Source organism: Anomaloglossus baeobatrachus, chromosome 9 (genome assembly GCF_048569485.1).
Source record: "Anomaloglossus baeobatrachus isolate aAnoBae1 chromosome 9, aAnoBae1.hap1, whole genome shotgun sequence".
NCBI classification, from domain to species: domain Eukaryota; kingdom Metazoa; phylum Chordata; class Amphibia; order Anura; family Aromobatidae; genus Anomaloglossus; species Anomaloglossus baeobatrachus.
Window position 1 is genome coordinate 124,781,585 of NC_134361.1, and position 16,056 is coordinate 124,797,640.

General features: G+C 49.3%; 1 protein-coding gene across 5 annotated transcripts in view; it reads left to right on the forward strand.

Annotated features, from left to right (window-relative positions):
* LOC142251310 (uncharacterized) overlaps window positions 1-16,056 on the forward strand; it is a 136,532-nt gene that overhangs the window by 20,124 nt on the left and 100,352 nt on the right. For all 5 annotated transcript variants that reach the window (XM_075323989.1, XM_075323993.1, XM_075323992.1 and 2 more), the window contains exon 2: window positions 7,884-11,224. In XM_075323989.1, coding sequence (XP_075180104.1) covers window positions 8,009-11,224 — 3,216 coding nt within the window. In that variant the 5' untranslated portion in view covers window positions 7,884-8,008. The remainder of the gene's footprint in view (window positions 1-7,883; window positions 11,225-16,056) is intronic.

The window sequence follows — 16,056 nt, forward strand, 5'->3', positions numbered from 1 at the left end:
CTGCACAGTGTGTGTGTGTGTGTGTGTCAGCTGAGGCTGCACAGTGTGTGTGTGTGTGTGTCAGCTGAGGCTGCACAGTGTGTGTGTGTGTGTCAGCTGAGGCTGCACAGTGTGTGTGTGTGTGTCAGCTGAGGCTGCACAGTGTGTGTGTGTGTGTGTCAGCTGAGGCTGCACAGTGTGTGTGTGTGTGTGTGTGTGTGTCAGCTGAGGCTGCACAGTGTGTGTGTGTGTGTGTGTGTGTGTGTCAGCTGAGGCTGCACTGTGTGTGTGTGTGTGTGTGTCAGCTGAGGCTGCACAGGGTGTGTGTGTGTGTGTGTGTGTCAGCTGAGGCTGCACAGGGTGTGTGTGTGTGTGTGTGTCAGCTGAGGCTGCACTGTGTGTGTGTGTGTGTGTCAGCTGAGGCTGCACAGGGTGTGTGTGTGTGTGTGTGTGTGTGTGTGTCAGCTGAGGCTGCACAGGGTGTGTGTCAGCTGAGGCTGCACAGGGTGTGTGTCAGCTGAGGCTGCACAGGGTGTGTGTCAGCTGAGGCTGCACAGGGTGTGTGTCAGCTGAGGCTGCACAGGGTGTGTGTCAGCTGAGGCTGCACAGGGTGTGTGTCAGCTGAGGCTGCACAGGGTGTGTGTGTGTGTGTGTGTGTGTCAGCTGAGGCTGCACTGTGTGTGTGTGTGTGTGTGTGTCAGCTGAGGCTGCACTGTGTGTGTGTGTGTGTGTGTGTCAGCTGAGGCTGCACTGTGTGTGTGTGTGTGTGTGTGTGTGTGTCAGCTGAGGCTGCACTGTGTGTGTGTGTGTGTGTGTCAGCTGAGGCTGCACTGTGTGTGTGTGTGTGTGTGTGTGTGTCAGCTGAGGCTGCACAGTGTGTGTGTGTGTCAGCTGAGGCTGCACAGTGTGTGTGTGTGTGTCAGCTGAGGCTGCACAGTGTGTGTGTGTGTGTCAGCTGAGGCTGCACAGTGTGTGTGTGTGTGTGTCAGCTGAGGCTGCACAGTGTGTGTGTGTGTGTGTCAGCTGAGGCTGCACAGTGTGTGTGTGTGTGTGTGTCAGCTGAGGCTGCACAGTGTGTGTGTGTGTGTCAGCTGAGGCTGCACAGTGTGTGTGTGTGTGTCAGCTGAGGCTGCACAGTGTGTGTGTGTGTGTGTCAGCTGAGGCTGCACAGTGTGTGTGTGTGTGTGTCAGCTGAGGCTGCACAGTGTGTGTGTGTGTGTGTCAGCTGAGGCTGCACAGTGTGTGTGTGTGTGTGTCAGCTGAGGCTGCACAGTGTGTGTGTGTGTGTGTCAGCTGAGGCTGCACAGTGTGTGTGTGTGTGTGTCAGCTGAGGCTGCACAGTGTGTGTGTGTGTGTCAGCTGAGGCTGCACAGTGTGTGTGTGTGTGTCAGCTGAGGCTGCACAGTGTGTGTGTGTGTGTCAGCTGAGGCTGCACAGTGTGTGTGTGTGTGTCAGCTGAGGCTGCACAGTGTGTGTGTGTGTGTCAGCTGAGGCTGCACAGTGTGTGTGTGTGTGTCAGCTGAGGCTGCACAGTGTGTGTGTGTGTGTCAGCTGAGGCTGCACAGTGTGTGTGTGTGTGTCAGCTGAGGCTGCACAGTGTGTGTGTGTGTGTCAGCTGAGGCTGCACAGTGTGTGTGTGTGTGTCAGCTGAGGCTGCACAGTGTGTGTGTGTGTGTCAGCTGAGGCTGCACAGTGTGTGTGTGTGTGTCAGCTGAGGCTGCACAGTGTGTGTGTGTGTGTCAGCTGAGGCTGCACAGTGTGTGTGTGTGTGTCAGCTGAGGCTGCACAGTGTGTGTGTGTGTGTCAGCTGAGGCTGCACAGTGTGTGTGTGTGTGTCAGCTGAGGCTGCACAGTGTGTGTGTGTGTGTCAGCTGAGGCTGCACAGTGTGTGTGTGTGTGTCAGCTGAGGCTGCACAGTGTGTGTGTGTGTGTCAGCTGAGGCTGCACAGTGTGTGTGTGTGTGTCAGCTGAGGCTGCACAGTGTGTGTGTGTGTGTCAGCTGAGGCTGCACAGTGTGTGTGTGTGTGTGTCAGCTGAGGCTGCACAGTGTGTGTGTGTGTGTGTCAGCTGAGGCTGCACAGTGTGTGTGTGTGTGTCAGCTGAGGCTGCACAGTGTGTGTGTGTGTGTCAGCTGAGGCTGCACATGTGTGTGTGTGTGTGTCAGCTGAGGCTGCACAGTGTGTGTGTGTGTGTGTCAGCTGAGGCTGCACAGTGTGTGTGTGTGTGTGTCAGCTGAGGCTGCACAGTGTGTGTGTGTGTGTGTCAGCTGAGGCTGCACAGTGTGTGTGTGTGTGTGTCAGCTGAGGCTGCACAGTGTGTGTGTGTGTGTGTCAGCTGAGGCTGCACAGTGTGTGTGTGTGTGTGTGTCAGCTGAGGCTGCACAGTGTGTGTGTGTGTGTGTCAGCTGAGGCTGCACAGTGTGTGTGTGTGTGTGTGTCAGCTGAGGCTGCACAGTGTGTGTGTGTGTGTGTGTCAGCTGAGGCTGCACAGTGTGTGTGTGTGTGTGTGTCAGCTGAGGCTGCACAGTGTGTGTGTGTGTGTGTGTCAGCTGAGGCTGCACAGTGTGTGTGTGTGTGTGTGTCAGCTGAGGCTGCACAGTGTGTGTGTGTGTGTGTGTCAGCTGAGGCTGCACAGTGTGTGTGTGTGTGTGTGTCAGCTGAGGCTGCACAGTGTGTGTGTGTGTGTGTGTCAGCTGAGGCTGCACAGTGTGTGTGTGTGTGTGTGTCAGCTGAGGCTGCACAGTGTGTGTGTGTGTGTGTGTCAGCTGAGGCTGCACAGTGTGTGTGTGTGTGTGTCAGCTGAGGCTGCACAGTGTGTGTGTGTGTGTGTGTCAGCTGAGGCTGCACAGTGTGTGTGTGTGTGTGTGTCAGCTGAGGCTGCACAGTGTGTGTGTGTGTGTGTGTCAGCTGAGGCTGCACAGTGTGTGTGTGTGTGTGTGTCAGCTGAGGCTGCACAGTGTGTGTGTGTGTGTGTGTCAGCTGAGGCTGCACAGTGTGTGTGTGTGTGTGTGTCAGCTGAGGCTGCACAGTGTGTGTGTGTGTGTGTGTCAGCTGAGGCTGCACAGTGTGTGTGTGTGTGTGTCAGCTGAGGCTGCACAGTGTGTGTGTGTGTGTGTGTCAGCTGAGGCTGCACAGTGTGTGTGTGTGTGTGTGTCAGCTGAGGCTGCACAGTGTGGTGTGTGTGTGTGTCAGCTGAGGCTGCACAGTGTGTGTGTGTGTGTGTGTCAGCTGAGGCTGCACAGTGTGTGTGTGTGTGTGTGTCAGCTGAGGCTGCACAGTGTGTGTGTGTGTGTGTCAGCTGAGGCTGCAGGCTGCACAGTGTGTGTGTGTGTGTGTCAGCTGAGGCTGCACAGTGTGTGTGTGTGTGTGTCAGCTGAGGCTGCACAGTGTGTGTGTGTGTGTGTCAGCTGAGGCTGCACAGTGTGTGTGTGTGTGTGTCAGCTGAGGCTGCACAGTGTGTGTGTGTGTGTGTCAGCTGAGGCTGCACAGTGTGTGTGTGTGTGTGTCAGCTGAGGCTGCACAGTGTGTGTGTGTGTGTGTCAGCTGAGGCTGCACAGTGTGTGTGTGTGTGTGTGTCAGCTGAGGCTGCACAGTGTGTGTGTGTGTGTGTCAGCTGAGGCTGCACAGTGTGTGTGGTGTGTGTGTGTCAGCTGAGGCTGCACAGTGTGTGTGTGTGTGTGTGTCAGCTGAGGCTGCACAGTGTGTGTGTGTGTGTGTCAGCTGAGGCTGCACAGTGTGTGTGTGTGTGTGTGTGTGTCAGCTGAGGCTGCACAGTGTGTGTGTGTGTGTGTGTGTCAGCTGAGGCTGCACAGTGTGTGTGTGTGTGTGTGTGTGTGTGTCAGCTGAGGCTGCACAGTGTGTGTGTGTGTGTGTGTGTGTCAGCTGAGGCTGCACAGTGTGTGTGTGTGTGTGTGTGTGTGTCAGCTGAGGCTGCACAGTGTGTGTGTGTGTGTGTGTGTGTGTCAGCTGAGGCTGCACAGTGTGTGTGTGTGTGTGTGTGTGTGTCAGCTGAGGCTGCACAGTGTGTGTGTGTGTGTCAGCTGAGGCTGCACAGTGTGTGTGTGTGTGTGTGTGTCAGCTGAGGCTGCACAGTGTGTGTGTGTGTGTGTGTGTCAGCTGAGGCTGCACAGTGTGTGTGTGTGTGTGTGTGTCAGCTGAGGCTGCACAGTGTGTGTGTGTGTGTGTGTCAGCTGAGGCTGCACAGTGTGTGTGTGTGTGTGTCAGCTGAGGCTGCACAGTGTGTGTGTGTGTGTGTCAGCTGAGGCTGCACAGGTGTGTGTGTGTGTGTGTCAGCTGAGGCTGCACAGTGTGTGTGTGTGTGTGTGTGTCAGCTGAGGCTGCACAGTGTGTGTGTGTGTGTGTGTCAGCTGAGGCTGCACAGTGTGTGTGTGTGTGTGTGTGTCAGCTGAGGCTGCACAGTGTGTGTGTGTGTGTGTGTGTCAGCTGAGGCTGCACAGTGTGTGTGTGTGTGTGTGTGTCAGCTGAGGCTGCACAGTGTGTGTGTGTGTCAGCTGAGGCTGCACAGTGTGTGTGTGTGTGTGTGTGTGTGTGTCAGCTGAGGCTGCACAGTGTGTGTGTGTGTGTGTGTGTGTCAGCTGAGGCTGCACAGTGTGTGTGTGTGTGTGTGTGTGTCAGCTGAGGCTGCACAGTGTGTGTGTGTGTGTGTGTGTGTCAGCTGAGGCTGCACAGTGTGTGTGTGTGTGTGTGTGTCAGCTGAGGCTGCACAGTGTGTGTGTGTGTGTGTGTGTCAGCTGAGGCTGCACAGTGTGTGTGTGTGTGTGTGTGTCAGCTGAGGCTGCACAGTGTGTGTGTGTGTGTGTGTGTCAGCTGAGGCTGCACAGTGTGTGTGTGTGTGTGTGTGTCAGCTGAGGCTGCACAGTGTGTGTGTGTGTGTGTGTGTCAGCTGAGGCTGCACAGTGTGTGTGTGTGTGTGTGTCAGCTGAGGCTGCACAGTGTGTGTGTGTGTGTGTGTGTCAGCTGAGGCTGCACAGTGTGTGTGTGTGTGTCAGCTGAGGCTGCACAGTGTGTGTGTGTGTGTCAGCTGAGGCTGCACAGTGTGTGTGTGTGTGTGTCAGCTGAGGCTGCACAGTGTGTGTGTGTGTGTGTGTCAGCTGAGGCTGCACAGTGTGTGTGTGTGTGTGTGTCAGCTGAGGCTGCACAGTGTGTGTGTGTGTGTGTCAGCTGAGGCTGCACAGTGTGTGTGTGTGTGTGTCAGCTGAGGCTGCACAGTGTGTGTGTGTGTGTGTCAGCTGAGGCTGCACAGTGTGTGTGTGTGTGTGTCAGCTGAGGCTGCACAGTGTGTGTGTGTGTGTGTCAGCTGAGGCTGCACAGTGTGTGTGTGTGTGTGTGTGTCAGCTGAGGCTGCACAGTGTGTGTGTGTGTGTGTGTGTGTGTCAGCTGAGGCTGCACAGTGTGTGTGTGTGTGTGTGTGTGTGTCAGCTGAGGCTGCACAGTGTGTGTGTGTGTGTGTGTGTCAGCTGAGGCTGCACAGTGTGTGTGTGTGTGTGTGTGTCAGCTGAGGCTGCACAGTGTGTGTGTGTGTGTGTGTGTCAGCTGAGGCTGCACAGTGTGTGTGTGTGTGTGTGTGTCAGCTGAGGCTGCACAGTGTGTGTGTGTGTGTGTGTGTCAGCTGAGGCTGCACAGTGTGTGTGTGTGTGTGTGTGTGTCAGCTGAGGCTGCACAGTGTGTGTGTGTGTGTGTGTGTCAGCTGAGGCTGCACAGTGTGTGTGTGTGTGTGTGTGTCAGCTGAGGCTGCACAGTGTGTGTGTGTGTGTGTGTGTCAGCTGAGGCTGCACAGTGTGTGTGTGTGTGTGTGTGTCAGCTGAGGCTGCACAGTGTGTGTGTGTGTGTGTGTGTCAGCTGAGGCTGCACAGTGTGTGTGTGTGTGTGTGTGTCAGCTGAGGCTGCACAGTGTGTGTGTGTGTGTGTGTGTCAGCTGAGGCTGCACAGTGTGTGTGTGTGTGTGTGTGTGTGTCAGCTGAGGCTGCACAGTGTGTGTGTGTGTGTGTCAGCTGAGGCTGCACAGTGTGTGTGTGTGTGTGTGTGTCAGCTGAGGCTGCACAGTGTGTGTGTGTGTGTGTGTGTGTCAGCTGAGGCTGCACAGTGTGTGTGTGTGTGTGTGTGTGTCAGCTGAGGCTGCACAGTGTGTGTGTGTGTGTGTGTGTCAGCTGAGGCTGCACAGTGTGTGTGTGTGTGTGTGTCAGCTGAGGCTGCACAGTGTGTGTGTGTGTGTGTGTGTGTCAGCTGAGGCTGCACAGTGTGTGTGTGTGTGTGTGTGTCAGCTGAGGCTGCACAGTGTGTGTGTGTGTGTGTGTGTCAGCTGAGGCTGCACAGTGTGTGTGTGTGTGATTACTACAAGACATGCATGGGGCACATTTTTACAGAATGGGGAACAGGATGGGGCACATTACTACAAGATGTTGGCCAAAATTACTATGCAGTGCTTATTGTAAATTGTGTGCGTTTATCTATGTATGTATGTATGTATGTATGATATAGATATTTTATATATATATATATATATATATATATATATATATATATATATATATATATATATATATATATATATATATAATATTATTATTATTATTATTATTATTATTATTATTATTACCACCACCAATGTCACTTTGTCCTGGAAAGAATGTGGCCCCTCAACTTATTTTTTTTTCTGTGTGCGGCCCATACACCCAGCTGAGTTTGAGACCCCTGATATACAGTATCATTTCTCAGAAATCAATAGTACACCCAAAAGTATGTCTTCTTATTAAAGATTTTTTTTTCCACACATTCTCCCCCCCCCCCCCCTCCTTCCTCTCTCCTCTTTAGATCACTTATTCTTAATTCATGGGTAAAAATGTGTTTTCCTTGAGAAAAATTGTCCCATTACTGAGATAGGATGTGACAGTTGGTGCTCATAAGGTTCTGTGGAGAACTGTGGGGCTATGTATCCATGCTGCTTTTCTATGCTTTATTTAATACAGTTATTTTGGTAGGGAAAAAAGCAGCTGCAAACACATTGTGTTTTTTTTTTTTTTTTCTCCCTTTTCTTTTTGGGTCATGGCGTTCGTGGGGGGAGGGGGTTTAGGCGCTGTACCCTCGCAATCGCTGCCAGGTCTCCGGCTGATCTTACAGCCGGGACATAGCTTTCACTACCTGGAGTGGTCCCGGCAGTTTAACCCCCTGAATGCTGCGTTCAGAAGGCAGGGAGAGGAATCTCTTACCTCTCCCTGGCAATTGGGTCCCTGTAATACAATCACCATGACGACCCTGGGTTACTGAGCTACAGAGAGCCTCGCACACCTTGCTGTATGCATAGTGTGTGAGGCAAAGTGCTGTGCTATAATCCCCTGTAGTGATAAAGCATTGCAGGAGATTATAGAAATGCAGAAAGAATTGATATGCTGCTTGTTTGGATTCTCATAGACTTTGCTGGTATGCTTTTTTTTCTTTTGTTGATTTAAAATGTGCAAGGAAAAAACGCATGAAAAAACACAATGTGTGCACATAGCCCACCAGTGCTTAGAGGACAACTTTGCAGCAAAATGTCTGAGTATTTCAAGCTCCCCTCCCCCCACCCCATGCATCAATATAACATATAGAAAGTACCAGCTGTTACCTTCTATCTATGGGTATATCTGACTGTGTCTTTTAAGTCGGTAAAGATGGATTTTACCCAATAATTGGGAATAAAAGATCAATCCTGGGGGAGAAAGAAGCAGATTTCTCAAAGATATATTACAAAGTTTCTTATTTTTTGCATACTATTGGTTTATGAAATAAAAGGTTTTTTTTTTTTTGTTTTTTTTTTTTGGGTGGGTGGTAGGTTGTGTCAAGTGTAAAAAGTGGGTCCTAAAACCCTATAGTTTATCACAACAATGTGCTGTTCTTCTTCTTTTTCAGATTGTAAGAGAAATCTAAAACTCATTACCACCGAGTAGTTGCTTTCATATTTAAACCTGGAGGGATCTACCGTAAAAGCAACAAAAGTGCCGATAGGCACAAAAAGCCCCCTACAACTTCGACGTATGGTACTAAAGGACATAAAAAATGAACCCAATGTGAATGATGGACTGAAGCGGCCATTAAGTTCGCTTAAAAGGAGAATGAGTGAATCTGGATGTCCCTCTTCACCACCCAGTAAATCAAGGTTTAGAAAAGGTGATGTGGAACAAAATCTAGACTCTGCCTCTACAGGTTCGAGAAGTGAGCAAAACCTAAATATATGCACAGATCTCACAAATACTCCATTGGCCCTTCAAGGTAAAGACAGAATTGAAACTCTTTTCGGTAAGAGAGAGCTCTCTGGACCACGTGGCCTAATGAACTATGATGGTGTAGTCTCTCCTGTTCTAAGTAAAGAAAACGTTCTGCTCTCTTCTCCCGATTCTTACTCCTCATCTTCAGTTTTTTGTGTCTCCAATACGTCCCTGTCCTACTTTGCAGACCCCACAGTTCCCAATGCGAATGAGGAACAGAACCCTACAGAGTCCTCTTCTATCAATAGTGACAAATATTTCAGCACTCCAATGCCATCAAGAGACAGGATGAAAAAAAAGCTTACTCCTGTTATGGAAGTGAATATAGAATCAAATCTGTCAGATGAATGGCATCCTCAGGACAAACTATCAAGCATAGATCTGCTTCACAATAAACCGTATTCAACTGATGTCTTGTCACATGAAAGTCCCACCAAGACTCCACTATATAGAAGTTTCTTTGCTGCCGAGTGCCAAGAAATAGTTAATCAAATCGAAAACAGAGAAACACTTGTGCGAACTCCAGGCAAACGTAATGTGGAGGCATTTGATGTGTCTACCATTGATGCGGAGCCCCCTCCATATGACTGTACACCAATGAAGTCATTACTGGCTTGTGAAGTGGCCACAATCATCCGCTCTCTGGAAAGCAGCCCTGTCGAAGGACTGTCAATGTTTGGTGAGAGTCTTCTGGATCTTGAGAAGACTGATATGCAACTTAATGATTTTAACCTATCTGAATGTCAAACTCTAAATAACCCAGGATGTTCTGCAAGTAACATCAAAGGGCTTTCTGTTTTAAGTGACGGGCTCAATGGTGTATGTGCGAAGAGGCAGAAGACAGAACCTCTGGAGATAAGTGACTGCAAAGCAAATAAAGATATTAAAATATTGCTACCTTTGCATGTCTCTCCTGCCAGCAAATGCAGTGTCAAAAGGATAACTCAAGTCTCCTCCAACAACCTACTACATACTGAACAGCAGCCCTTGGACAATGTAATGACACCAGATATGGCTGCTACTCAGGTTAGCAAAGTGTTGAAGACTTCACCTCAAATTCTGGTCACTACCACAAAGAGTCCGGTACATGCAGGGCCCTCACCAACCTGCCTTGAGCAGATGGGCAAAGTGGATGAGGATAACCTTTGTGCCAGTACTGTACAGGACATTGAGGTAACCTATGATGAGCTGCCACCCACTGATATTACTCATGTGATTGAGAAGGGTAAGGCATCTACTGACACCAGGCCGAGCATTACATCAATGCATGAGATTACTGTGGCAAATGCCACTATAGTGACTGAAATCTTGCCCTCCACCTCTAATACAACACAAGATATACCATTTATTCAGGAGGAAGTTAATCTAGCGAATACCACACAGGTTATTGAAATGGTAGGGCTGCTGTCTGCTAATATGACTCAGGACATTGCCTCAGTGCACGATAGTGTAACTTCTGCCAATTCTACACAGGAAATAGATGCAGTGCCACTGTCGGCCAACACCACACATGAAATCACATCTGTGGCTGATGGCGTTACTACTGCCAACACAATTCAGATAATTGAAGTAGCGCCACAAGTTTTGGTGAACACCACACAAGACATCCCTCCCACGCATGAGAGCAAAACTGCGAATATTACTCATGAAATTGAACTGGTGCCACAGTCGTGTGTAAATGCTACACAGGACGTGGCATCCTTGTGTGAGGCAGCAGAACCAGCCACTATAACCCAAGTCATTGAAATGCTTTCTGAAGCTTCTGCCAAAAGAGCAGCAGGTACAACTTCAATTTGTAATTCAATTCCAACCTGTCATACTCAACACAGTAAGACGATGCCAAAATCGTCTGCGGATATAGCGACGCCTAACCCATGTACTGAAACTAATCCCAAAGCACCTTGTCATGCTAAAGAAAGTTGTGAGCAAGTAACAGATAATCATGGTAAACTCTTTAAAAAGGTGAGCCAACCTTCCTTAAATATCATTTTGGATGCACCAGCTCAGCTCAGTGACTTAAGCCTCACTGGTGCTACAGGATCAAACGCAGCAGTGCCTATTCCAAGCTCCAGCTTGAATGCAGACAATAAGTGCTTGATGCTAAATGATTGTAGAAATGTATCCAAACTTGATCCTAAGCAACAAGCTTTAGTGGTCAATGATGGGAATGAATTGCAGTCAGTAGCCTCAGAAGCACAAACCTCGGTTATTTGTGTCACTATTGATCCTAGTACACAGGTGAGTCCACCTGTCCAGCCCAATCATCATTCTATGGAAGGGCAGAAATTGGAAGGATCCGAGAAAAGTTGCCCAGGGATGACTACGTCCCAGACGGACGTTATCTGCAAGGAATCTGGTAATCAACCATTGCTCTCTGAATCCTGTTGTATGATACAGGAAGAAGAGAATGCTCATGATATCAGTGTTTTTTCTATTGGATCTCTTTCTTTTGTCACCTCCACTCCTGTTCCTGGAATAACTAATTTTCAGTATCAAAAACCGGTCATGGATTCCGTGCAGCAAGACCCTAGTATTGGCTCTGTACAGGATGAAATTGTGAATAAGGTCTTGGGAAAACAGCAAATGAACACACCACACGATGCACAGGGATTGAACTGTAAAGCCAAAGGAAATGTGGAAACATCACCTGGGTCATCTCTGCCTCTTAGAATGCAGAGGGGCATGGTTCCACCAACTGAGGCCATACCAAAACCAATGAAGTCATCTGGCATCCCATTAGCACGCCGTTCTCTAGCTCTGTATCAAAGCGCAAGTCAGAATACGGCAAGGGACCCTGCAGTTTCTAAAATTGCACAAGGGGGTGGAATTCCAGGCAGAGGAATTATTCGCCCCCCAATGGCTCGCCAGAGTTTGCCAAGGGCTAGCCTGGGAAATCTAAAACAAACCATGGAGGCTATAGGAAAAACCAGTTTAAGCAAGCCTACTGGAAGTCTATTCAAAAATCCAAAAGCCACTGCCCTAAAGGTTTGTAGGATTTATTACATGACTATGCAGCATGTTTAACTTGCCCGGTTCACTAAGGCCTCTTTCACACATCAGTTTTTTACCATCAGGCATAATCCGGTGAATTGCGGATAAAACTCATCCGGTGTATGATGCCACCAAATCCGTTTTTTCCTCATAGACTTGTATTAGCGCCGAATTGTGCCGCATGGCCTCGCATTTCATCCGGCATGCGCAAGATCTGGCAAAATATGTTTGTCCAGCTGCCGGAAACGACGCACAATGGCACATTTTTTTGTCAACGGCAAAAAACCGCACCACACCTGATCCAGCACAGTGCGGCATGTTGTATAATGAAAGCCAATGGGCGCCAATCTGTCGTAATATGGCAAAAAACGCATTACAGTAACTGATCCGGTTTTTTAAACAGCATGCTCAGATGTTTAAATTCCTTTCTGATTAGAAAGTGTGTCTGTGTCTGTGTCTGTGTCTGTGTCTGTGTCTGTGTCTGTCTGTGTCTGTGTCTGTCTGTGTCTGTGTCTGTCTGTGTCTGTGTCTGTGTCTGTGTCTCATACTCACCGGTTACTGCCGCGGCACAGCTGTCACACTGCTCCCGCTGCTTCTTCTGCTTTGAAAATATCGGCCGCTCATTATTCCATTTCGTATTCACTGCTTCCCTCGCCCACCGGCACCTATGATTGGCTGCAGTCAGTCGAGCCCCCACGCTGAGTGACAGCTGTCTCACTGCAATCAATCACAGACTCCGGCAGGCTGGTCTATATCTTGCAGTAAAATAAAGAAAGCGTCAGTGCCCCCCCCCCTTCCCCCTTTCCAATTTTGAACCAGCCAAGGGAAAGCCACTCGGCTGAGGGATGGTATTCTCAAGATGGGGAGCCCCACATTATGGGGAACCCCCCCAGCTTAAAAATGTAAGCCAGCAGCCACCCGGAAATGCCACATCCATTAGATGCGACGGTCCTGGGACTCTACCACGGCTTATCCCGATTGCCCTGATGCGGTGGCAGTCGGGGCAATAAGGAGTTAATGGCAGCCCATAGCTGCCACTAAATCCTGGGTTAGTGATGGCAGGTGTCTGAGACACCCTCCCATCACTAAGCTGTAGTGAAAGTAAATAAACACAAACCCCAAAAATCCTTTATTTGAAATATAAGACAAAAAAACACCCTCTTTCACAACTTTAATCCCCAAAGACCCCTCCAGGTCCAACGTAAACCACACTAGGTCTCAGGACTTTCAGCTCTGCTACATCGGAAGCTTACGGGAGCGGCCGTAGAGCACCGCCACTCGCTGTGAGCTCCACGGAGCAACTGAAGTGAGTCGTGCTGTCAGCAGTGACATTACTCAGGTTACCCGCGGCCAAAGCTGAATTCTTTGCCAGGTACAAACATCTACAACTGATCCGTTTTGTGTGGTGTGTGTGTTTTTTTGTTTTTTTTTTTTTTTTTACGGATATGTCTTATCAGTTGTACCACAAACCGGATTGTGCCTGAAGTAAAAAAACTGATGTGTGAAGGTAACCTTAGAGTATCATAGTTTTTACACTTATGTGTCAGTATAAGTGAGAAATCTGTCTTTCTCCTCAAGGACTGATCTTTCATTCTCAATTTACTAGAAAAATCTGTATTCAATGAATGCAAATTTATTGCATTACTGAGATGGTTATACTGGTAAGATGCTATGCTCTGCCTCTAGTGCCCTCCTCCTCTCCCCTCTACATAGAATCTTAAACAAACCAATTGCCATCTCCTGTTAGTAATATAATCTGCATTCACTGAATACAGATCTTACATATGAATTGAGAATGAACAGTCTTTGGGTAGAAAGAAGCAAATTTCTGATATATATTACAAAGTTGCTTATTTTCACGTGTACTATTGATTTATGAAATAAAAACTAAATTGTTTTAAATTTGACTATTCATGATGGAGATACAGTGCCTTGCAAAAGTATTTGGCCCCCTTGAATTTTTCAACCTTTTCCCACAGTTCAGGCTTTAAAGATAAAAATGTTAATGTTATGGTGAAGAATCAACAAGTGGGACACAATTGTGAAGTTGAACGAAATGTATTGCTTATTTTAAACTTTTTTAAAAAAGTGGGATGTGCAATATTATTCGTCCCCTTTAAGTTAATACTCTGTAGCGCCACAGTTTTCTGCGATTACAGCTGCAAGTCGCTTGGGGTATGTCTCTATCGGTTTTGCACATCGAGAGACTGAAAGTCTTGCCCATTCTTCCTTTGCAAACAGCTCGAGCTGAGTGAGGTTGGATGGAGAGCGTTTGTGAACAGTTTTCACCTCTTTCCACAGATTCTCAATTGGAGTCAGGTCTGGACTTTGACTTGGCCATTCTAACACCTGGATACGTTTATTTGTAAACCATTCCGTTGTAGATTTTGCTTTGTTTGGGATCATTGTCTTGTTTAAAGACAGATCTCCTTCCCAGTCTCAGGTCTTTCTTCAGCGCTCTATTGGGAGACCCAGACGATTGGGGTATAGCTACTGCCCTCCGGAGGCCACACAAAGCACTACACTAAAAAGTGCAAGGCCCCTCCCCTTCTGGCTATACCCCCCCGTGGTATCACGGGTTCTCCAGTTTTCAAGCTTTGTGCGAAGGAGGTCAGACATCCATGCATAGCTCCACAGATTTTAGTCAGCAGTAGCTGCTGACTATTTCGGATGGAAGAAAAGAGGGCCCATATAGGGCCCCCAGCATGCTCCCTTCTCACCCGTGGATGGTGTTGTAAGGTTGAGGTACCTATTGCTGGTACGGAGGCTGGAGCCCACATGCTGCTTTCCTTCCACATCCCCCTGAGGGGCTCTGAGGAAGTGGGATCCTGCCGGCCTCAAAGCTCTGACGCCGGGCTCCATCCACAGACCCATTTGAACCTGCTGGATACGGAGCTGGAGTACCGTTCAGGGACATAGCCCTGCACCATTACAGGTACTCTGTGTCCCCGTACACACAGGCACAGCACACTCCAGACTTGCTGGGTGTGCTAGTGCGCCGGGGACAGTAAAGGGTTACAGTCACTGCAGCTTTGCTGAGTGACTTTGTGTTTTGGGAACTACCGCGCCGGACGCTCCGGGAGCGGCGGCACGGCTGGGACTTGTAGTTCGCCGGGGACTGGGCGCCGACCGCGCTTTTACGGCGGCGGCGCTTATAAATCCAGTCCCTGGCTTCTGCGGCCTAGTGCCGCTTCGTTCCCGCCCCCTCCCTGTCACTCAGGGAAGGGGACAGACGCTGAGCAATCAGCAGCGCCGAGGGCTGGAGCCTTTTTACATGCTCCAGCCCTCTCACTGCACACTGTCGGACGCCGGATTCCCGCTCTGCCTTGGGGGCACGCCCACGGCCCGCCCCTCCTCACACGAGCTGGGGAAGAAGCCGGCAGCCATTACTGCAGTCCGAGCTCGGACTTTCGGCACCAAGGCAGGACGGTGGCGATCATACACCCGCTTATAGGCGGGCGGTAAGAGGCACACATAGTGCTGACCACGATATAACTGCAGTGTGTACATGTGTTGTTTTTTACTGCATAGGTCGCTATATGCCCGCTTGGGGAGCGACACATCAGCAGCAGGAAAGCAGGTGTGCTAAGGCACAGGCTTTCTAGGCTGCTTGTATTGCACGACTGAGGTGTTCATTTGTGTTTATGCTTATATGCTATACACTGCACTGTACAGTCGCTAGTCTTAGCTATATTCTCCTGGAATGGCTAGACCACAGCAGCAGAAAACCAAGGGTGCTGGGGCACAGGTTTTTTTCTATGCTGCTTGTATTGCATGGGCTGCAGTGTGCATTTGTACTTGTGCTTGTATGCTATACATAGCACTGTATGGTCACTCTTCTGGGCCATATTCCCCGAGATGACTAGTCTACAGCAGCAGAAGAGCTGGGGTGCCAGGGCACAGGCTTCTATGCTGCTTGTTTTGCATGTGCTGCAGTGCTCATTTGTACTTGTGCTTGTATGCTATACATTGCACTGTAGGGTCACTCTTCTGGGCTATATTCCCCTAGATGACTAGTATGCAGCAGCAGAAGAGCAGGGGTGCCAGGGCACAGGCTTCTATGCTGCGTGTATTGCTTGTGCTGCAGTGGTCTTTTGTACTTTATGCCTGTATGCTATACATTGCAATGTACGGTCACCAATCTGGGCTATATACTTCTAGATAGCTAGTCGGCAGCGGCAAAAAAGCAACACAGATTTCAGTGCTGTTTTTACTACATGGGATGCTGTTCATGACACCGTCCCATTGTGTGCATGCTCCCCTGTAGCACGTCGTCTGCCGGGGTCTCTAGCACTTCGTCTGCCGGGGCTCTACTAGTTGTGGCCAAAGAAACCTCCTGTCAACCCTGTCCATGGACAGGGACGGAGTAGTCATAATATAGAGACTTGCACCCATGGGCAATCTACTTGACCAAAAGGCAGCTCTTCAGGGCTTTGATACTGACATCGCTCTCAATCCGGATACACCGGGTGGTATCGCCATACGGAATGATCCTATACCGTCCATCAATGGAAGGTTGGATCTTTCTCCCTCAGCTCCCCCAGTGGAGATAGGAGACGAACAGGAGAAGTTCCTTTTCAGTATCTCACGCAGATATTGAGTATTTTTCTGGCCACGCTGACTTCAGAGAAGCAGTCCAGGAACACCACGCTTACCAGATAAGCGTCTTCTCCAAACGTTTTTAGGATACACGTTATCCCTTTTCCCCTGACGTGGTCAGCGCTGGACCCAGGGTCCAAAGGTGGATTCTCCAATCTCCAGGCTTGCATATAGAGCCATAGTTGCACTGGAGATGGGGCTTCACTTAAAGATGCCATTCACAGACA